Source organism: Chroicocephalus ridibundus, chromosome Z (genome assembly GCF_963924245.1).
Source record: "Chroicocephalus ridibundus chromosome Z, bChrRid1.1, whole genome shotgun sequence".
Classification (NCBI taxonomy): Eukaryota; Metazoa; Chordata; class Aves; order Charadriiformes; family Laridae; genus Chroicocephalus; species Chroicocephalus ridibundus.
The window spans coordinates 37,133,198-37,156,453 of record NC_086316.1 but is presented as its reverse complement, the minus strand read 5'-3'; the positions used below and the strand labels follow the sequence as shown (position 1 = coordinate 37,156,453).

The window sequence follows — 23,256 nt, the reverse complement described above, 5'->3', positions numbered from 1 at the left end:
TATTACTTTATTTCAGTAATTTTACAAATAATACCCCTAACATTTTCATTTTAATAGTGGAACTTAACAACTTCCTTGTACTGTTGCATTATATACCATTCATCATTTCAAAGTCTTGTCAGGGAAAAGAACTGATGAAAGAAGCAGCTGAAATGGCGCTCTGGTACTAAATAAGGTCTCCTAACCCTGGATTACTAAAATCAGTATGTTAGTTTCATTAGCTCTACCAGTTGCCTGACAAATACGGTTGTTCAATCCTGAGGAATAAGGATTTTTCAAAATAATTTTGATGGATTTCAAAGAAAACTGGACACATATCTGCCCAAGAATCCTTTTAATCCTCTTCAAAATTATGATTTAGTATAAACATGAGTGTTTGCAATAGAAGGAAAAGTTGTTTTAAAGGAACTCCAGACTTTCACTTCTGACTGAACTCAAAGGGGGCTTATACATCGGCTTCCATAAAGGTCAATTTTCTCTCACTTTCAATATGTGTGAGAAACTGAAAGGTTATAAAGAAGGCACATAGATGAAACGTCTTCCATCCAGCTGAATCCCTCTGTCATAGTGGTTTGATCTTTTTTTTCCCCATTATTACACAACACAATTCCTAACAGAAATTCTTGCGTACTGTCTGCCTTAAGTATTCAGAAATAACAGTTGTGCTGCCTGCAACTAAGCCAAAACACCCCACACTCTGTTTTGAATAACCCAACCAATACCTTAGAAAACTTGCAGGTGGTTTGTACTTGTATGATTTTACTGGAAGTGATACTCCACCTGAAGATCTTTGTTAATGAATTTCACAGATTTAACACATTTGCACCAGTACAAAAATACTGACTTAATTTCGCCTGTAAATGACCTTCAGATGCAGCCCAGTTAAGAGAAAAATACTACTGCTAGATTATGATAAGCACTCCTGTGTGAACCTGGTTTAAACTTTGGCATTTAAGACATCAGGCTGCAGTACTAGTAAAAAAATGCTGCTAAAACCAACAATCTTGACCCATGCATATGTGTCAGCACTTGTGCCTCACATGACTTCCTTTTTTTTTTTTTGCCCCATCAGCACAGTTTTCAGACAGATGTATTATATTATCACAGACAATACCCGTGTTTCTGGCAGCATCATGAAGGCAGAAAATTAAACTAGTCTTCTTTTACTGCAGAGGCTCAAGAAGGAAACAGCAGCAGCAGTAGGCAGGGGGCACAGAACACGAAGAAAGCAACAGCCATGTAAGAAAGGCAGGTACTGTTTTTGCAACAGAGAAAAGCCGTTTCCATCAGAGCTGACATGATAAGGGAAGGACTAGACAAAGAGGCTCCAACAAAGGCTTGTAGAACATCTCCTACCCCACAGACAAAAGGACAAACTGATTCATACCGGATTAGTGTCTAGAAGGGTAGTCAAACATTTAACCAGGGCTAATGACATTGCGTAATTTCAACAAAAAGGAAAGAAATAAACTAGTCTGATAAGCCCTCTAGGTGTAGCATAAAAAGAAGTAAACAGAGGCAGGACATCCAGGAATAATTTCAGGTGCTCTGGACAGGCTCTGAACCCTGGAGTACCTAACCAATGGGAAACAGGGGAGGGAAAATTCAGCCAGCGTTAGGAAATAGAAAGGTGTGTTTCAAGAACCAAAAGTGTGCCTACTTGCTAGGTCACCCGCTCTTGCAAGAACGTGAATAAAAATGTGCTTCACAGAGGATTCCACCCAAGCCTATTTTATTCGGACTGAAACGTATTTCTCACAGCAAGATCACCCTTTCTGGCAACATTCCCACTAAGCTTATCTCATCTCACAGGGTAACTACACCCAAGAAATACCACTGCATGCGGTGTATGAAGGCACGGACTCCGCCTGTGATAAGCACATCATTTATTGCTTCTCAAGCCTCGGCTTTTATACCTGAGCTCTAAAACTTTCCATCCACCTGCTAGGCAAGTAAACACATATCTCAGATCACTAACCCAGTCACCTTATTCAGTTCCCACCAAGACAAGCACATGAAGCTGTTTTGTTGTTCCATGTTTATATTAGACCAGTTCCTCTTTGTTCCATCCATATAGACATCTGTGTTCCTCTTTCTGTGTGCTCTGCTCACCGTGTCTTTGGCCGTACACAGGCCTCTGCTCATAGATCTGCCACAACTGCAGCTTAGGAAAGCACAGAATTCAGCACTTACCTACTGAAAATAAACTGCTGCCAAAAATAACATTCATACCCTAAGAACTGCAGTGGCTCTTATCAAATCCTGGTAAGCCGCCTACAGTTTTACCATGGAAGTATTTACTGTACTATTTTGCTGGGTAGTATTTGTAAACCAAAATCCTGTGCACAGACCACACACTGCTCCAAACACGCCTGCACCCCACTCTTAATTTCTGTTTGTGCTCTGAGCAAGTAGCACATCAAGTACTACCGATACTACAGCCTCCCAAATCAGGGGAGCAGCCGTGTTTGTGGAACGGACATAGCCCAGCATTCCACCAGCTTACAACCCCCACCCAGACCCAGCGTTCGCGGTACAGAAGTGACCTCCAGGGCATTTAAGCCTGAAGCTTCATGAACAGGCCGGAAGAGGCTCCCTCCTGCTTCCTGCCGTGACACCTAGGACCAAAGCCGCTCCCCGCCGCAAGGGCCGCGCCAAGCCGACCGTGACGCAAACAAGGCCGGGCCGGGCCAAGCCGAGCCATACTGCGCTCAGTGATGACCCAACAGCTCCAACAGCCGCTCCCCTCCCCCCTACAGTCTAGAAAATGCTAGAACCGCCCGGAACCGCCTGCAGCTGGCCAATCACTGCGCCTCTCTCCTGCCCCGCCCCAGCAACGGCGCCGAGCCCCGCCGCTCTCCCAACCACCACCCCCTTACGCAAGGCTCCCCTGCAGCTCCCAGGGATCGGGTGGGAAGGCGACCACCCGAGTCACGTGGCGGCGCGGCGGGCGCGGCACACCATTGGCTGGCCCGGAAAGACCAATGAGAGTTGGGCTCTTGGATTCAAACCGAGGGCGGCGCGGAAGCGGGCAGTTAGTCTGTGGGGACGCCTGTGAGGAGAGCTGTGCCTGCTGTTTGTGCTGCCGCCCGACATGGCCCAGAAGCAAATCTACTATTCTGACAAGTACTTTGATGAGCAGTACGAGTACCGGTACGAGTCTGGGGGGGCGGTTTGAAGGGATTAGGAAGGGGCTCCTGCTGGCCCTTTCGGGCGGGTGGGGTGGCTTGGGCAGGCGCCTTTCCCAGGGCTTGGGCGATACCCTTAGGGAGTAAGCTCTACCGATGGCGGCGGTGAGCGTGGCTTAGGCTTCCCTGGAGCCAGGAGGGCTTAAAGCCTGAGGGGGGAGGGCCCGTGCCTTGTCCCCCATGGCGGAGGGTTGCGTAGCTTTCCACCAGCTAGGGCTAGGGCGGGGTGATTCGAGCGCTGGCCCTTCCAGGGCGATCGTTCTGTGAGCGGGCAGCGCAAGCCCCAGCCAGAAGGCGCCAAAGGAAGCAGGGTAGGCGGCGGGCGAAGGCTGTTGCGCCTCCCTGGCGAAGCGGCTGTGGCGGAGCTGGGCTGAGGCAGCGCTGCCGGCGGGGAGCGCTCGGCCCCTGCTGGCGAAACCCAGGTGGCAACCGCCGCAGAGCGCAGGGTGGTGGCCCGGACGACCCCCGCGCCTGCTGGTGGCGCTGGCGCTGACTGCCCGGAGGGCGAGGGGTGGGGCGGCGGGGCCTGCCCGGGGATGAGGGCAGGGCCCCTCCGGGCCGCCCCGGGTCCTGGCGTCTGGCTTGCTTAGAGGCTATGAGAAGCTGAGGCAGGGAACTGAAACCCCCGTGTTCAGAATGCTTAACGCAGCTAAGCGTAACGTCTTGTACTGCCTCAATCTCAATTCCAGCTCTAAATGTGGATGAAGCATGCATTTTAATTAATGCATTAGCTTTGAAGGCAGTTCATAAGGCCATGTCAAAACACAACACTAATAAATGTAGTTCATAAAGCCTTCAAGACAGTCCTCTACCTGCTAGTTTTCAAAGCTTTAACAGCAGTCAGTTCTGGATTATAACTGATACTGTGGAAGTTCAGTCCTCTAGACGTGAAAGCACTGCTACAACTCAGGTGACTTTTTTCCTCTGTGTAGAGGTCTAAGTGTCCCTCTTATCAGCTGACTCCTATGATCTCAAAAACAAGATTGAATGTTTTGCTTTCTATTAATTGATAAAAGAACGTGCAAATGTGGAGAGCAGGGTCTATGCTTCTCCTCAGCTGACAGATCAGACTCTTCGGTATTGTTAGTGTTCTGTCTTTCTAAATCAGCACTGTAGTCTCTGTGGAAAATATATTGCTGGTTACAAAATGCAAAATACAAACAAGTGACTTTAAGGACTTTGGAGTTTTAGAATGATTGATATTTTTCAACTAGCTGATATGACAGTTGCACATACTTCTATACAAGTAGAATGATTAGAGCATGCAAGGGAATTAATCTCTTCTAGGAAGTAGGTTGGCTCTTTCAGTATATAGTTGCATTACAGATGTAATGTTTAGTTGACAAAATGATTTTTAAAACTGGATTCTGGGACAGATGCTTCATAATCAAACAGCACCCTAGGCTTTTTTTATAGGGAATGATGGTATTAATAACTGAACTTCCTTACTGTCTTTCAGCGTAGATCTGTACAGATTTTCTAGTGTATGCAGACATTAGTGTATGTAGTGTGTATTTAATAATTAAACCTCTACAGACATGTGATGCTGCCAAGAGAACTTTCAAAACAAGTCCCAAAATCCCATCTAATGTCTGAAGAGGAGTGGAGAAGACTTGGTGTTCAGCAAAGTCTTGGCTGGGTTCACTACATGATCCATGAGCCAGGTAAGCACATCTGGAGAGAATGAAATGAACAAAAGAGTCTAAAATATCAACTGCCTGGTGCTCAGCTAAAGTGTGTAGTACATAATTGCTCCTGCAGTGGAATCCATCTGGAATTCACTACTCAATGTTTAGACTCCTCTTTATTTCCTTGCTCCTTTAGCCATTTGTCAGCAAAGGCAACATAACAGACTCTATTTTAAACTTTCACATCTTGCTCCTAGAACTGCAAAATTCTAGCCTTGGCCTAGGTATGCATCAGTAGACAAAACATGCGAGACTGGAAACTGTTCCTACTTCTGCCAAAAGAAATGGGCTCCTTGTGCGCTCATGAATAATGTCAGCATCTCAGTGACTGAACCAAACTTTATATAGAGGCATATCTTTAAATCATAAAGCTGACACACCTACTTTTTTTACAAAAACTTGGACAAGGTCCTGTATTAATGCTCTGAAAAGTCTACAGTATAGTTTGAACTGTAGTTATACAGCCTAGTTAAAGCTGCCCTTAAAACCAGTCTTTCAATTAATGAGGCGTGAAGCTCAAAAACTCTTAGCAACTAGGGTGTACTGAGAACAGACATTCAAGATAACTTACCGTTGACAAGCCTGACGAAAAATAACTGGTGACAGATGAATTGCAGCACCATAGATTCCAAGTTTCTGAAGAACTGTGTGAAGAAATTAGAGTAAACTTCCAGTGTTTCCCTTCCCTGGGCGCCTTTAATACTTTAGGCATTTCTGGAGGAGGAGGAGTTTACAATTAAGTGAGATCAGTAATAGTGGCATCTGTAATTTTTTTCCAGTACTTCTTTCTTCTAAGTATCTTAAGTTTATGATACTGCCAATATTTGGTATGAAACTTTCAAAAGCACCTGTTTGATTGTTGTAAGGTTACTGTGAAGTTGGTCTGTTGATACTACACGTGGGGCCATATTCGTGGACTTGACTACTTAATCTGTTTATTATTTGACAGCAAGCTTCAACTATTGTTCAAGACTTCCTAAATGAAAGAAATCCCTATAATCAAGATTTAGGTGACAGACTAATGCTTTGTTCAATTTTATTTCCACAGAACCGCATATTCTTCTCTTCCGAAGACCTCTTCCAAAGGATATGCAGAAATGAACCATTGTCTATAAATCTTCTGGAACTATGTATATGAGTGTATATATGTTGGTAGTATTCAGTGAATACTTTAAAATGTACAAAACTTACATCCATACCTGTGCATGAGCTGTATTATTCACAGCAACAAAGCTCAGTCAAATGCAATTCCAAGTAGGCTGCTATGGTGTTCAAAGAGTGATGAACTTATCTTTTATACTGTTAATGTAAGTGCCTATGTGACTTTTCAGTGAATTCTGTTTATTAGAAGTTACATATTGCATGGTCTGACTATGTGATCACTTCTTACCTGTGTTCAATAACTTTTGCGCTCAACTTTTCTGCTGAAGTGTATAGCATGTTCAAATTCAATGGCTCACCTCTTTTGTAGTAGGCATAAAGAAATAAACTGGTTTAAATGATCTCTAAAACCTAAGAGTCCTAATTCACCAGACAAAACAAATATTCATTGTTTTACATGTTGAGAGTACCTACTTCAGGTAGTACCTACTACAGGAAAAAATTAACTTAGTGAACCTATTTTTTTTCTCTGCAAGTATTATTTTGCTCTACAGGCCAAAGTTCCTAACCCTGATTGAAATTGGGAACAGCAAGCAATCTGAAAAGAAAGCTGTCATTGATAGGTGATGCTCAAATTAGCTTCTGACATGCTCAAATTATGGGACTCTGTTAGTTGATGTAGGTTATAATGGGATTAATTATTCTGCAATGACTACTTCTTATCTTACTTCTCATGAGGTGTCCAGTGACAATGCAAGGGAATGGCTTAATGCTGTGTCAGGGGAAATTCAGGTTGGATATTGGGAAAAAGTTACTCACTGAGAAGGGTGGTCACGCACTGGAACAAGCTCCCTGGGGAGGTGGTCATGGCCCCAAGCCTGTGGGCATTCGAGAAGTGTCCTGTGGGCATTCGAGAAGTGTCCTGTGGGCATTCGAGAAGTGTCCTGTGGGCATTCGAGAAGTGTCCGGAAAATGCTCTTGAGATGCGGTTTAACTTTAAGGATGCCTTGTGTGGAGTCAGCAGTTGGACTTGATCCTTGTTGATCGTTTCCAATGCAGGATATTTAATGATGACTTGGTATAAACTTGTCTTAGGGTGTTAAAAGGTACTTGATATTTCAGAGAGATATTTTCATGCTTGTTGGATTTGATAGTACCAGTTCATCTTTCTGCTGCAGACTTTTTAGCATGCATTTTGGCCTGTACTTCTGGTCTTGCATCCTGGTTTGGTTTTTTTTCTGGAAGCCAGGTTGTACTCTGTGTAGGCAGAAGTGGTTTGGAAGAGTTGTCAAAGTAAACAGAGTGCTATTCATCTGATAAAAGCAGCTGCTGGTTGTAGGACAGCATGAACTTGGTTTCCTTGACCTATGAAAGGTCAGGGCTAATACAGCGAAACTCTGACTGGCCCTCTTGTAGGAAGCTGTGTGCCAGCAAAGGTGAGCTCCTGACAAGTAATAAATTGCATCAGAATGGTCACTGTGGTATCTTGGGGCCCTGTACTAGTAGCCAAGCAATCTGATGTTTTAAAAAGGTCCTTCAGTATAGTTGGTGTTTGAATTACTCCATCTAGTACCTGTGCACCTCACTGTGTCTGGTCCATTTCAAACACAAGCTAGCATTATGGCTGTGGGGCATGTGGAAGGCCAACAAACCCAGGAATATCTACCTGTAGCTTAACTGATAAGAGTACATGTTCTCCCTGTGTCATGTGTGTGTGCCATCGAGGTCTTTACAATGATGGACAAGAAGTAACCTGTAAGTAACATGCTGAGTTCGGTGAGGAAAATAACTCTCGTGGGTTGCTACAGCTGTCCACCAGCCATGCTTAACCCGCGCACCGGAGTCCTGCGCGTTGTCCCGTGGTGTCCCACTGGTGCTCCTTCAAGGCCTTCTTGCCGGCCTGCCACCTGCAGGTGTCGGCCTCTGTGCCGTCCTCGGCCAGGACGCGGATACCCTGCGGGCTGAGCCCCCCTCAAAGCCGCCAGTCCCCGCCCGCTCCGGCGCTGCTCTCCGCGCAGGCACTGCCACGCCTCCTCGCAGGTCACCTGACCGGCCTCGGGCGCTGACGTCATCGCGATGCGCCACTGAGCCGAGGGCAGGGGGGCGGTGGCGAGCCCGCCCGCGCCATGTCCGCGGAGAATCGGCCGGGCCCCGGTGGAGGCGGCGAGGTAAGGGCGGCGGCGCCCGCAGTCCCCCGCTCCCTCCCCAACTTCTCCCGACCTGTTGCGTAACGGCGGTGCGGAACCGCTGCCCGTGGGGAGCTGCGGGCGGCCTGGGACCCGCGGAGAGCCGCTTTTCTCTGGCCCGGTGTCCGAGCCGGCGGATGCCGGGGACTGCCCGCGGGGCCGAGCCCTCCGCCTGCCCACAGGCATCCGCCGGGGCGGGGCGCGCGATTCGCACCGCGCCTTGAATTAGCCTCCAGTTCGGGCCAGGGGAGAGGAGTCCTTCGGAAAGGCCTGGAGCGGGGAAGGCGCAGTTCCGATTGATGCACAGCGAGTCACTCCCCACCTCTCGGCAGGGGGAACCCCAGACATAACCTCCAGCGAGATTAATGTGAAACCGGCTTCTCTTTGAGAGAGTGGAGAGTCTTGCGGGGACAGGCGGACATCCCGTCACTTTAAAGATGGGTGCACAAGTGCTGACCAGTAACCGTGGCGTTAACATTGCGCATGGACTTACTACCTGGTCAGAGTCGGGGGTCTTTAAAGTTAGTGGTTAGCCTGCAATCGTAGTTGCTTCCTGTGACACGCTACGTGTTTAGTGAAAGAAGTATTCTCAATAATTGTTCAATGATGCTTTGCTTTAATTACATCCCAAGCTTATGCTTTTCATATGTATTAGTGTACTTAACTGTGCCAGTTTCACGTTCTATTGGTCTGTGGTACAATGGATGGTTATTGTGTATTTGGATCTGCGTGGTAAATTCAGAAACTTAAGAGGTTTTAGTTACTTTTAATTTACTTAGGTTGTCAGAGTTCTTTAAATCACACAAGTGACTGCAGAGCCACTAGAGGATGCAAGGAGTCCAGTTTATATGCTCAAGCATTGACATTACCATTCAAATATTTTTAAAACCCCTGTATGTTAGTTATTGAAATTGGCTTTGACAAGTGAAAAAATCCCAGTTTTCATGTAAGTCAAGTACCCTAAAATACACGGTCAACTAGAGGAACAATTTGTGGCATACATTAGGGTGCATAAAGCTGCGTAACACTGTAATGGCAATAAATATTTTGACTCTCATTTCAATGTCCTTCCATATATAGGTATCCAGTTTAAGTTGATGGTAGTTCAGAACAGATGGAAAATTCTTCTTAATAGATTTGTGTTGTGCCAGACATGTCAAGGCTATATAATTAAATATTGATTTCAGACAGGCTACCTTAAAATTCAGATGTACACAAAGCCGCTATCATTACATACTTCCGAGTTTGATTTTACAGTTGTGCTAGTATGTTATGAGCTTTAGCTTACATTGTTCAAGTCTAAAGTAGAATTTAGATATTAGCATTTACATGTATATTAGCATTTACTTAGCATCTTGTGTTAAGTAAGTCTCTGCCCTTTCCGTAACCGACCTTTGTGAGTATTCCATGATAAATGTGAATATTAAAGGAAATAACTTTCCAGAGCAGTCGCATTTCTCTTAGAATCCCTATGTTTTGTTTCTCCCTCTTCTTCCATTTCCTTTTGGTGGGCTTTATTGTTTTGCATGTTTTGTTAGAAGTGAGCAAACTAACACTCTCCTATGACAGTTAAGCTCACAAGGATGAGTATTTTTCACTTATAGCATAATCTCCAAATGCATGTAGCCAAAAAACGTTTTGTTTCTCAGGGCATCAAGTTGTCAGCAGAGGTCAAACCATTTGTTCCAAAACATGCGGCGGTAACTGTGGCATGGTCAGAACCCTCAGAAGCATATGTCTTTCCTAGGTACTTAACTACATGCTACCCATTTGTTCAGGAACCATCTTTGGATAAGTATGTATATTTTCTGAATCTTATTTCTTTGGGGGATTTTAACCTTCGGTTTCAGACATTGAATACTATTATGGAGTCAAAGTTCTGATACATTAACATTATAACTATAGGAACACTTGTGCGTTGTCTTCATGACTCAGGTTTTTGCATTTATGTTCTTTGGGCATATAGCTGGTGCCTTGTCCCTTGCTCCCAAGGGCCTGTATTATTACAGTGCATTAAGGAGGATTTGTTGGTCTGTAATGATTGATCTGCTTGTTTGTGCTTTGGAAATAGCAGAATCCAGTCCTTGGGTGAAAGAATGGTTGTGTTATGACAAGGCTGGGGTAAATATAGTCATATACAAGGAAGATGAAGATCCTTCAAGAAGGTTTCTCATGCTGTAAAACATTAAAATAATGTATGGGGCTCCTTCTGGATCTCCTCTCTATAACCTGTGCAACCTCAGAAAGGCCATTTTAGTAAGAATGCTAGAAGTTTCTAAAGGTTTTTTTCTAATAAGGCCTGAAAAAAAGGCATTCATGGTAGACTTATAAAAGTATCCTTAACCCCAGAGCAAGCTAGAAAAAAGCCCACGTGGTAGGATAGGAAATAATTGAGTCTTCTAAGAGTCTTGTGGTGTTACATAGTTCTCTAGTTGCTTCTCAGAACTCTAAGCTTTGGATTAATTTTGCAGTTATTGCAAAGGTATTGGTGCATCCTAACAAGTTCAGTTAGAGCCTTAGTGAACACATGCATTGTAGGCCTTCATTTTATCCTGTGCAAAATATCGGTATTTTCAACCTATTTTGACTTGTAATAGAAATTTAACATTGAGGTGAGTATGGCCTGATCTATGCATTAGAAAAAACATAGCATTAAATCGATTAGCATTTAAAAAAAACAAACAAGCAGACAGTGGCAATATTCTGATGAATATTTTGCCTTGGTGGGAGTGAGACATGGTGGGGTTTTTTGACCCTCATTTGTTGTTTTTCTTCTCTATGTGTAAACTATGGTTGTAAGAGTTTTGGCTACAGTCTAGTAGAATTGCAACAGGCAGTAAGAAATGTGTTATCAGAAGTTTCATGTTCAGATGGGAAAGTTTCTCTGTTTCTCATTACCTACCCAAGATTCAGAGGTTGACCACTTTATGGTGAACAGCTTTAAAAATTAAATGCAACTTACTTAGGTGAGAAATTTCCTTTCTCCCTTATCAACTTTGTATCTCAGCATATAGTTTCTGTACAAAATTTGGGAGGAAATTGGAAGGGGATTTTGACTATACATTTGAAGGAAAAAGGCATGCCCCACACATATGTTTTCATAAACTGTGATGGTTAAATTCAGGTCAGTTAATTATTATTTTATAATTCTGTGTTGTATTTCATACATGTCTTATACCCCATAAAATGCTGCACTTCTACTTTGTTGTTATGGCATTTTAAGACAGGTTTTACTCTTTAATGTTTGTCTTTTTGTAGTCAAGTATGTAATGCATGTGATGTTGTACCATGCTTTTGGTTTGTTTCACAAGAAAAAAAATTACTGAAAATAAGTCTGAAGAGTCTTGATCACCTTAAACAGAAATTAGGACTGTAACTGCAAAGCAGACTAGTTTTGAAACTTGGAAAGAGGTGACAGCTGTGTTTTAAAATATTTGCTTAACTGCATGTTTTCCCAAAACAAAATTAATTGTTTTTAAAGCAGGCCATACCAGTGAATAAATACTTAATTGAAGTAACATAGAATAGTTTTCTTTTGAAATATAGCTTTCTTGTTAAACAAATTCTTCAGCCAAGGAATGATATATTTATCTAGGCAACAAGTATATGCTGCAGATTTGCCTTGGGATGACTTCTCATCTCTTTCTCAATGTCCGTCACGTAGTGTTCTGGGAGATCCTGCCTTCCATGAATACCCCAGCTGCCCTTACTCACCTGATGTTGTTTCAAATGTATATCCAGTAGCTGGCTCACAATATCATTCTAACAACGCAACACACTATAATGGTTCAGGAATAGTCAGTGAATCTGCTGAGCAAACATATCCAATCAGACAAGAAAGTAAGAATCTTTCAAAGGTGAGCAAATACATGTTTGGTTTTTTTTAAATTAAAATTAAATTTGTATTTTAAATCAATATTTCTAAATATTTGTTTCATTTTTTAAAGTGAATAATCACTCTCTGTAGTGATAATAAATAGCATTTAAAGAGGATGATAGTAATGTGCCCAACTTCAGATTTCAAAAAAGTTAATGGAATTCTACAGTTCGAATTAATACAGTTTTTCAGGCACTATTTTTGGAACTTAAGGGGAATTTAATTATTTTTCCTCAGAAAGCAGGATCTGGGCGCGGGGGGGGAAATACAAAAAGACCATTTGTGAACTATGCTTTCCTTTGTTCACTATTTGGGCTTGGGGGAGGGGGGAAGGGCTTTCTTTGAGCCCAGTGGCAGGTTCTATGAACCTGAGTTTAGAGACACCTGGTGGCTGTAATCAGCTATGTGGCTGATAAGTGATGAGACCACATCTGTTGTTGAAGGATTTCCAAGACCTGCTACAGGTAGAAAACAATCCACACAAGAGAGTAGGAACTTGTATTGGTGTGGAGAGGGAAGAGAGGTTCATGTCAGAAATGTTTTCTTTCAATTAAAGGTAAAACAGATGTTCAGTGAACATCTGTCATTTTGTGTGTGTGGCTGACTGGGGATAAATTTCCTGAAACTTGTGTATTTTCAAACAAAAAATAGATAGGCTCATCAAAATATAAAAATCAGGGAAAAAATCAAATATATTATCAACCCATTTTCCTCTGTGGTTAGACGTCGTGTCTCTTGGATTTGTAAGGCTGGTGTTGTTTCCAACAGGTTCAAGTAGTCTGTTCTCTGGTCACATCCTTCTGGTGGACCTTACTCTGTAGGCAGACACATGGTAACTTCACTGCGGTCAAGCCTGTGTAGAGGCAGTTGTATGATTAGGTCCTAAGCATGCATTACTAGGCATAAGATACCAAGGCTAGAGACCCAAAGTTAGTAGTTTTCTTGCTGAGAGAAAAATCAAACACTGAAGCCGTCAGGAGAGATGATTATCTCCAGTGTCAGCACAAGTAATGTAACATGAAGAAGCTTAGTTTAGCTGCTGGGAGTTCTGTCATCTTTGTAGGGGCTTGGGTTCAGCTATGTACTGTTTGATAGTCTTTTTTTGTTGCTCCCTGTCATTTGGTTGGGGGTTTTTTGTGAGCTTGAAGAGAAATGATTGACCTGTGGCTTTGCCTTCACATGTCCTAAAGCTTTAACAATTTAGCTTTGGAGGTCAGGAAATGGCTTGTCCTCCCACTCAAGAAAACAATGTTGCTGTCAGATTTACTTTGAATTTAGTCCAGCATCCTGTAATCCCAAAGAGTTAAACTACTCATCTAGGTCGATACAGTAAACTTTGAATAGTTACAAGCCTAGTGCTTGTTCCTTGCCTGCCACGGTGATTCCTGACTCCAGCTTTGCCAAACTATGTTTCTTGAAAGGATCACAAGACTTTCAGGACTTTACAGTATAGGTGAATGTATTTCCTTTACTGGGATCATATAGGTGTATTTTTTCTAATTACTTTCTCCCTGCTCCAAGTGTTTTCGTTGTTGTGACAGCAGTCTTGCCTAGTTTTGCCCACAATATGTAGTTTAGTCAAAAGATTGGAATGCTTTTAAGATTTTAGCTCTATTCTAGAATAAACTTAGTTTTAGAAAATCAGACTGGATGATTTAAGACCAAACCATTTTAAACTGTTCAAAAAGCTCTGATTAATGAGATTTAAAAGCATGGTTGTCTACAAACATATGGAATAATTTGTCTTGCTTGGGCTATAATATGTGGTCAAAATGGTATGGTTAACAAGGTAGGTAAAATTAAATAACAAATCTTTAACTGGCTGTTGCTGTTTTTTATTGGTTATTTGTGGTTATGGTATACTAACTATTTATGTTGTATTAACTTGATGGTTAAGCTCCAGATGCAGAGGTGGTTAGCTGTTAAGTTAACGCAAACTTGGTGACTTTACGAAGTTCAGGTAAAATCAACTAAATATGTCACAAATACTTGCAGCAGAGGAGATCAAAAGAGGGTGAGAAAAAATTAGACAAGAAAAGGCATGGTGGAGAGGACTCTTCTGTCAGAATTGTGAACAGGACTTCGTTCCAGACCTCCGCATGCACCAGAGATTCCGTGAAGCCAGGTACAAATCTGTTGTTGGGTTAGGAATACATCAGATAGCCATAAAGTGGTTGACTGTGCTATATCCTCCAGTTTGTGACCATGTTTCTAAATTTAGAATAATTAAAGGACAATATTTTTTTCCCATGTGACTTTATGACATGGGATGTTGACTTAACGTCTTTTTGCTGATTGAAGACATTCATGTAAACTGATAGGAAAAATTTCCTAAGCAAGTGTCTGAATTTACAGTTGCCTGTTACTTTCGTGTTGTGTATACACATCGGTTAGAATTGCTAGGTTGTTTTTTTAATGAGCTATGCGTTGCAATAGTTCCTGTGACAATTACTGTAGTTATGTCAACTAGTGTACTATAAAACATACCTAGAAATGATCACATGCAAGTTTAATTATCTAGACTTCACATGCTTTATTCAGACAGGTTCAATAAAACTACAAACAAGAAATCAACTCAAACTCCAAAACCAGAGTCTCTTCCTATACACACATTTGAAGCTACCATTTTGGATGTCTGCAAGTCACGGAGTTTGGGAAGCAGTGAGATATTGAATGTACAGCATAAAAGTGGACCAGTATGTTCATCGGAAAATGCCATGTTGTGCCTTAGTCAACCACAGATGTCTCTTTTGTTGAACACAGAGGTTAGCTAATGCTTTCATGTTGTAGAATTCATAAAAATAAAACTTGTTTAAAGTTCAAGCATTTCTGAATGCAAGTATTTTGCATTCAGTATGGTAGCTAAAGACTTATTTAAGTACCTTACAAGCAAGGAATTTAATAAGCTAGAGGTTTTATGGTTCTTTTTGTAGATGGTGGTGTCAGTGCTTGCTGACTCCTCTTTTACCCTTTCTCACTGTTCTTTCCTTGTCTCTGCTGCCAGTAGATAGGGGAAGGTCAAATACAGTTAGAATTTAGATTGGTACTGCTATGATCCAGACTTCTATCTTGCCTGTATGGAGCACATATACTTTGCAGCTTTCTTAATAGCTTCTTGTTTTCTCTCTCGCCTGGAGATAATAGGTAAGCAGTCACTTACCCAATTGTTTTACCAGATTAAAAAAAAAGAAAGTCTGGAATATTGTACTTAATTGCTTTGTGCTAAAGGATAAAAATAAGAAACTGAATTCTAGAAGGAGACAAAAATATTATTAAGACATAAGCATTTAACTTTATTCTTTTTCTTGATTTCCTCAATTCCCTATTTGTTAGTAAGTACAATGCTGACACATTCAGCAGTATGTCATGTATATTGAATCAGAGTTTTCAACAGTGATTAAACACGAATAATTTTGAAGGATCCAAACAGCATAATATTTCCAATGTGCCTCAGTGGAAAACTGCCTGTTGTGGAAAAAAGACCTTGCTGCGGTCACTTGAGTTTCCTTTGTCATTGCTACTTTGAATTTGATGATGGGCTTTGTTTTTAATGTACTTGGAACAATAAAACTTTTTCTTGTTTGTTCTTAGAGTCATTGTTTGGATGCTTGTTTGGATGTAAGAAGGCATCATCTTGCTTTGTACAGTGGTGGAGAGGTGTCTGCTTATATTTTGTAATACTATAGGGTCAAAATGATGGTTCCACTTAGAAAAACAACAGGAAAAAATCAGGCTACAAAATTCCCTACACCTTTATCTGTGCACAGGTTGAGGATTTTTTAATTTATGGTGTTTTTTTATCTTTAGCTCTGTTTAGGTCAGTGATTTTTATTCCTGCTTTTATGATACCTGACTGCCTATTTTCCAGGAAACTACTTCTGTGGAAAGCAAAGCTACATCAAAAACTTTAGAAGAAACAGTAACCAGCTTAATTCCCTCTTCGTTTGATGGTAGAGGTAAGTTCTCCAGACACAAATTATTTCCCTGTGTTTTAACTGGCTATATCTCATCAATTTGGAAAACTAAAGTGTTCTGAGGAGCTATTGATGTTTGAAATAAAAAAAGGAATTAAACAACAAACGCACTACAGAAGAAAAAAAAGGAACAAATAAGGCTATATCAGTTTTTTTTCAGATGAGATGACCGCTTATAGCTCATTCTTGCTTATAGATTTCATCAGCACATCAAAACTGGGATTATCTTCCTTCTCTGCTGTTTCATCGGTGCTCAAGGGCAAATATTGCTCTAGTTGCCTCACATGTTGTTTAAGAGGAGAGGAAGTAATGCATATTATTGGAAGTCTTTTGAGTCATTTTCAGATTTTTTTCAAGAATAAATGAGAGGTAAATATTCCACCAGTCTTGATAAGCAGATTTATTTTCGGTAGCTGGCAGTCTAGGTTCTAGTATGTACGTAAAAATTATTCTGTGGCATATGTTATTTCTGTCAAGCCTGTTAAACAAAGGATAGCTGTGGAGAACTTTGGTGCTGAAATATCCCCCCCTTTTTTTTATTTTCCCGTCTAGCTGTGGGATGCAGAACTCTTTTTTTTTTTTTTTTTGTTATTTTTAAATTGCCACAAACTGTCAGGTGGCTAGTTTCAAGTAAGTTTTTCAATTTAATTGGAATACTTAAATTTAATAATACTTCAATTAATATTGATACTTAAATCCATAATTGTTTGAAAAAAAGGTTCTGTTCAGCAGGACTCTGTCTTAGAGGCATCATGTGCATTATGTATCGAATTGTCTAAGTGTCTCTCACTGGATTTCTGTGTATACACAGACATAGAATCATAGAATCATAGAATTGTTGAGGTTGGAAGGGACCTTTAAGATCATCGAGTCCAACCTTTAGCCTACCCTGACAAGAGCCACTTCTAAACCATGTCCCTCAGTGCCCCATCTACCCTTTTTTTAAACACCTCCAGGGATGGTGAATCCACCACCTCCCTGGGCAGCCTATTCCAATGTTTAATAACCCTTTCAGTGAAAAAATGTCTCCTAATATCTAATCTAAACCTCCCCTGACGTAACTTGAACCCGTTTCCCCTCGTCCTATCACTTGTCACCAGGGAGAAGAGGTCAGCCCCCATCTCTCTACAACCTCCTTTCAGGTAGTTGTAGAGGGTGATAAGGTCTCCCCTCAGCCTCCTCTTCTCCAGGCTAAACAACCCCAGCTCCCTCAGTCGTTCCTCGTAAGGTTTGTCCTCCAGGCCCCTCACCAGCTTTGTAGCCCTTCTCTGGACACGCTCCAACACCTCAATGTCCCTCCTGTAGCGAGGGGCCCAAAACTGAACGCAGTACTCGAGGTGGGGCCTCACCAGTGCCGAGTACAGGGGGATGATCACTTCCCTAGTCCGGCTCACCACACTATTCCTGATACAGGCTAGGATGCTGTTGGCCTTCTTGGCCACCTGGGCACACTGCTGCCTCATATTCAGCCGGCTGTCAACCAACACTCCCAAGTCCTTTTCTGTCGAGCTGCTTTCAAGCCATTCTGCCCCAATCCTGTAGCACTGCATGGGGTTGTTGTGACCCAAGTGCAGGACCCGGCACTTGGCCTTGTTGAACCTCATACCATTGGTCACAGCCCATCGGTCCAGCCTGTCCAGATCCCTCTGCAGAGCCAACCTACCCTCAAGCAGATCAACACGCCCGCCCAGTTTAGTGTCATCTGCGAACTTACTGAGGGTGCATTCAATCCCTTCATCCAGATCATTGATAAAGATATTAAAGAGAACCGGCCCCAGCACCGAGCCCTGGGGGACACCACTTGTGACTGGACACCAACTGGATTTAACTCCATTTACCACCACTCTCTGGGCACGGCCATCCAGCCAGTTTTTTACCCAGCGAAGAGTACACCTGTCCAGGCCATGAGCAGCCAGTTTCTCCAGGAGAATGCTGTGGGAAACAGTGTCAAAAGCTTTGCAAAAATCCAAGTAGATAACATCCACAGCTTTTCCCTCATCCACTAAGTGGGTCACCTTATCATAGAAGGATATTAGGTTTGATAGGCATGACCTGCCCTTCACAAACCCATGCTGACTGGGCCTGATCACCCTGTTCTCCTGCATGTGCCGTGTAATGGCACTGAGGAGGATCTGTTCCATGACCTTCCCAGGCACTGAGGTCAGACTGACTGGCCTGTAGTTCCCCGGATCCTCCTTCCGGCCCTTCTTGTGGATGGGTGTCACATTTGCTAACCTCCAGTCAGCTGGGACCTCTCCGGTTGTCCAGGACTGCTCATAAATGATACCAAGTGGCCCGGCGAGCACCTCCGCCAGCTCTTTCAATACCCTTGGGTGGATCCCATCCGGCCCCATAGATTTGTTCACCTCCAGGTGCTGAAGCAGGTCCCTCACCATTTCCCTTTGGATTAGAGGGGCTTCAGTCTGCTCCCCATCCCTGTCTTCTAGTTCAGGGGTCTGGGTGCTCAGGGAACAACTGGTCCTACTGCTGAAGACTGAGGCAAAGACTTCATTAAGTACCTCAGCCTTTTCCTCATCCTTGGTCACTATGTTGCCGGCCCCATCTACTAGAGGACAGAGATAATCCTTAGTCCTCTTCCTATTGCTAATATATTTATAGAAGCTTTTTTTGTTGTCCTTGACAACAGAAGCCAGGTTTAGCTCCAGCTGGGCTTTAGCCCTCCTGATTTTTTCCCTACATAGCTTCACTACCTCTTTGTAGTCGTCTTGAGTGGCCTGCCCTTCCTTCCAGAGGCCATAGATCCTCTTTTTTTCCCGAAGTTGCAACACTAGCTCCCTGTTTAGCCAGGCCGGCCTTTTTCCCCGACGGCTTGTCTTCTGGCACATGGGGACAGCCTGCTCCTGCGCCTTTAAGACTTCCTTCTTGAAAATCACCCAGGCTTCCTGGGCTCCTTTGCCCTGGAGGACTGCCTCCCAGGGGACTTTGTCAACCAGGCTCCTGAAAAGCCCAAAGTCCGCCCTCCGGAAGTCCAAGGTAGCAGTTCTGCTGACCCCTCTCCTTGCTTCTCGCAGAATTGAAAACTCTATCATTTCATGGTCACTGTTCCCAAGACAGCCTCCAACCTTCACATCCCCCACAAGACCTTCCCTATTTACAAACAACAGATCCAGCAGGGCACCTTCCCTAGTTGGCTCTCTCACTAGCTGTGTCAGGAAGTTATCCCCAGCACATTCCAGGAACCTTCTAGACATGCACCAGTCCAGGTCTCTCTTGGAGCTGGCTGGGGCTGGCAGTGTCCAGCTTCTAACTGAGGCTACCCCTGCAGCCTCCACCTGCTACCAAAACCTTGCCACGTAAAACCACTGTGCTCTGTAATTGTTCAATGAAAGTTTTCCTCATTCTTAAAAGAAATTTAGATTTTGCTCTGTATTTGCTGTGTGTTTGGAATATTTACAAAATCAATTAAGTGTGAGTTCTTTCAAAATATTGATACGTCTGAGTGCTAATGGTGAAATTCTTGTACACTTAGGCATATTAGGAAGTCTTTCAGCTGGTTTGTATGTCTGTAAAACTGGGAAGTTTTCTGAGAAAATACTGATGTGGCCTTGTATGTGAAAGCTGTATGACTGAGTGGGATAAATATTAAAGGAATTTTGTATATAAATACAGCAGAAGTTCATTATTTTAAAGAAAAATAACTTAGAAAATGAGCATGGAATTATTTGTATGTGGTTAGTATGACAGAGAATCTCCCATTTATAATTTAATTAGGCTAAATATATGTATATAGTGCTGGACGATATATGGAGTAGTTACAATTCTAGAAAGCTTTCTGGTGAAACAAAACGTATGAGTGTCTTATTTCAGTCATTCCTCAGAAGGAATATGTCTCTGTGCTGTACCTGCTAGTCCTTGATTAATTTTTTGCTGATCCTTTTTCTTTTGAATATTTGAGAAATATTTTTGAGACATCTTTGTATATCACTTTTTTTCCCAACAGCATTTCCTGAAACACCTGCAGATGGCTCTGCTCAGCCACATGTGTCTTGGGCCATGGTACTTTCACAGCCCCCAAAGAAAAATGTGTCATCACCAGCATCTGAAGATCTTCCCAGAGGCAAAGGGAAGCAGGATAGTGAAGCAAAGGTAGTTGAGAATTGTCTGCTCTAAACTAATTTCTGTCACTGTGTGATTGTGTCTTTTGATGTGAGACATTGCGATTTTTTTCCTAGGCTCTGTACAGTGTCCACTGGTAATGTAGCTTTTAAGAATTAATATTAAGTCACCTAGTCCTTATTAGAATTTTTCTTCTCTTGTAGTGGAAAAGAATAACAAGACATCAAAAAGACAGTGTTACTCCAGCAACATGAACTTCCAAAATAGCTGATTTGAATATGTTACTTTTAGGCTGGACTTTTTTCAAATTCCTGACCTTCAGTAGTTCCTGATGCATTCTGATAATCATACAGTGTACTTCAAATTAACAGTTTTTGCAGTAGCGCTGAATTTCTAAGAGATCTTGAATTTTCCTTGTCCCCATAATGTCCTAATCTGGATTGATTAAGATACTGTTTAGTTGCGTAAGTGTGGTCACTTGCATATATTTTGGTAGGTGGTATGGAAATAAATCATCTTCTAATGGTTGCACCTCATGATTTTCTTCAGCAGTCAGAAACAAAAAATGATGCTAGTGAAACTGAGCCTGAAGAAGGGTCAGAAAAGAAGAAAAAAAAGAAGAAAAAGAAAAAAAAAACAAAGTCACCCACTGATGTAGAGAAACCTCAAAATGAATCTACTACAATACAGGAACCACCAAGGATTGAGGTACACAAAAGAGGGTTTTATTGTTGTTCTTTTAAGTGTTATAAGTGTACTGGAAGACCAGATGTTAACACAGCTTTGTACAATTTTAAGTTCAGATGCCATTTGTAGAGGATATTGGTTCAGGTCCATTTCAGTTGAGATGTTTGTCAGAAGCTACTGGTACGGAACAGTTGTGCCTTTTGACTTACCGTGTATTCAGTGAGCACAGAGAATTGCAGAAGAGGCTTAGGAGCAAATTTGGAATTAGGCATCTGAGGGTCTGAATGTTAGCAGGCAACAATAAAAGTCAAATTTCCTAAATTAAAAGTATTCTGTAGAAATTATTGCAGAAACCAAAGTGAACAAGGAACGGGGAATATACTGGGTACCATAGTATGCCACAGTTTTAAAGAATGTGGTACTGGTATTACACTTCTGCCCATCTCACATCTGGAGGTGGTTTCTGTGGAACACAGTTGTCGCTGCTTACATTCCTGATTGCCCATTCCAGGTTTTTTTTCAATTTCATGTAGCTGTAATTTGCATATTAATATTTTGATACTTCTGTCTGTCAGAATGCTTTAGACCCTCCCACATTCATTGAAAGCGCTACGTACATGTGTTGACTTGTTTCATCTAGTGTACGTAATGTTTAGTCTTTGAAATTACAGCATAAAGAAGCTTTCCTGGCTGGCTTCTGTTCTGTACACTTTAACATGGAACATGGAGCAGAATTGTGGCTACGCATTCTTTTAATAATGTAGTTCATTGTCCTGGAACTGCACGAGAAATTACTGTTTACAGACCTCTTTGTTAGAGAATTATTGGTAGAAGCAAAGATCTGCAGGTTCTTTCCTTCATGAGAACATCCCCATTTTTACTATATGCTACTATACAGTGTCTGACATGTGAATGACTTAACATCTAAAGAGAAAGAGAATGGCAGGAGCCATGAGAAGTAGTAGGAAGGTAATGGGATTATTGAAGACAAAAGCAGAAAAAAATGGCTCTGAGTCATGGAACAGGACACACGCATTGCACTGAAATCCATGATGTGGATGCATCATCTGTTGTGGCAGTGGGGGGCAGCCTTCAGACCCTCCTGTTTTGCTAGGAATGCTTGTGTGCTCATTGCTTTGAAAATGGGTTGAGCTTGTATGATACTCTTGAAATGGAAGAGCGTGAAAGGATCACACACGTAAAACTTCTGGGCACTCAGGAGATTTAAGAGGGTTCTGCTATGTGCAGCAGCTTACTGGAGCAATATATTAGATTGTTTACTATTTTTGTAAAAGTCACTCATTTGTAGCCACTGTTAATGATCATTTGGGAAAAGTAATCCTGTTTTCCTATATACAGTGATAGGCCCTGAGCTAGCTATTTATTTTCTCTGAGGGGGAAGAAGTTGAAGCCGCTGTTGATAATCAGGTCAATGCTGGTAGTACTGATCAAACAGGTAAACAGTGCTGGGAATTATTAGGTAAATAGAAAAAAAATTCAATTATGACAGTACATAAATCCAGGATGTGTGTCCTATCTAAATATAGTATGGATTTTGTTTTCTTGTGTTTCCCCCACTCCTTAAAAAAAATATACATAGTTGAACTAAAAAAAAATAGACAGAGGGCTCCAAAAATAATCAAAGGTATGAAGCAATTTCTGTAGGAGGCAAGACTGAATAAACTAGGGCTTCTCAGTCAGTAAAATAGATGGCTAAGTGTGAATCAGAAGTGACAGGGAAATAAAAGGGAAATTAATTGATCTTTCTCATAATTTTGTTTGATGTTCTCTGGTTCCTATAGGTGATGAGTTAACAAATGTAAGGAGGTATGATATTACAGTGAGTGCTGTGTTATAATTATTCATTTTGCTACAGGAAATGCCAGACATTTATTTGAATTCAGGAAGTGATTGGACAGACTGAAATTAAAATTTATTCTAATGAGGGCTATTTAAATGTGAAAGTACTACCTTTGGTTCCAGTCTCTAAGCTCAAAAGTGTGTTTGTGAAATATTTTTTCCTTTCTTGCAGTCATCTTCTACTTCCAAGCTTCTTTAAAAATAGTTAATTAGTGAGGTGTGACTGTCCTTACACTGGAGCTTCCTAGCTTGGACTGTTTAAATGAGGGCTGCAGAAATATTGGTGTGTTCAGTAGTATTGTATCACAGCTAAAAACGCCTCTCAGAGGAGAAGTAGTGGTAGGAGAAGCAACCGAATGAAAACCAATCAGGATCAGGATCATAATGATAGAGGTAGTGGATATAAGGTAACCAGTGAAGAGCAAGCTCCAGGCTGTCTACACTTAGTTAATTTGGAGTCCAGGTAATGTATCTTCTGCTAATAAAATTTATTCTTGTGTCTAAGCCTACATAATCACTTGAGTGATTTGTCTGTTTATTTCCATCCAGTAGTCAAGAGTTATTACCCTTTTGCCTCCCCTTTTTGTTCTTCAACACTCACATGTTTAAGGCAGAATT

The 23,256-nt window shown here is 41.9% G+C and overlaps 3 protein-coding genes across 13 annotated transcripts in view; 2 read left to right on the top strand and 1 right to left on the bottom strand.

Moving 5' to 3' along the window:
- SHC3 (SHC adaptor protein 3) overlaps window positions 1–2,625 on the bottom strand; it is a 93,613-nt gene extending 90,988 nt beyond the window's left edge. Inside the window, exon 1 of the mRNA XM_063321139.1 lies at window positions 2,547–2,625. The gene's annotated coding sequence lies outside the window, so the exon portion shown is untranslated. The remainder of the gene's footprint in view (window positions 1–2,546) is intronic.
- A 215-nt stretch (window positions 2,626–2,840) lies between these two features.
- On the top strand, window positions 2,841–6,387 carry CKS2 (CDC28 protein kinase regulatory subunit 2). The gene is made up of 3 exons (XM_063321145.1): window positions 2,841–3,153; window positions 4,725–4,852; window positions 5,925–6,387. Exons 1-3 carry the CDS (start codon window positions 3,095–3,097, stop codon window positions 5,975–5,977), a joined length of 240 nt encoding a protein of 79 aa, XP_063177215.1. The 5' UTR covers window positions 2,841–3,094; the 3' UTR covers window positions 5,978–6,387.
- A 1,628-nt stretch (window positions 6,388–8,015) lies between these two features.
- The window catches only part of SECISBP2 (SECIS binding protein 2), a 36,209-nt gene continuing 20,968 nt past the window's right edge, over window positions 8,016–23,256 (top strand). Inside the window, exons 1-8 of one of the 11 annotated variants that reach the window (XM_063321106.1) lie at window positions 8,020–8,145; window positions 9,813–9,958; window positions 11,828–12,020; window positions 14,039–14,165; window positions 14,582–14,805; window positions 15,909–15,996; window positions 19,976–20,121; window positions 20,641–20,799. In XM_063321106.1, the coding sequence (XP_063177176.1) occupies window positions 8,104–8,145; window positions 9,813–9,958; window positions 11,828–12,020; window positions 14,039–14,165; window positions 14,582–14,805; window positions 15,909–15,996; window positions 19,976–20,121; window positions 20,641–20,799 (1,125 nt within the window). In that variant the 5' untranslated portion in view covers window positions 8,020–8,103. Of the gene's footprint in view, window positions 8,146–9,812; window positions 9,959–11,827; window positions 12,021–14,035; window positions 14,166–14,581; window positions 14,806–15,908; window positions 15,997–19,975; window positions 20,122–20,640; window positions 20,800–23,256 lie in introns of those variants that run through there. The other 10 variants (XM_063321105.1, XM_063321104.1, XM_063321110.1 and 7 more) reach the window with 10 other exon arrangements.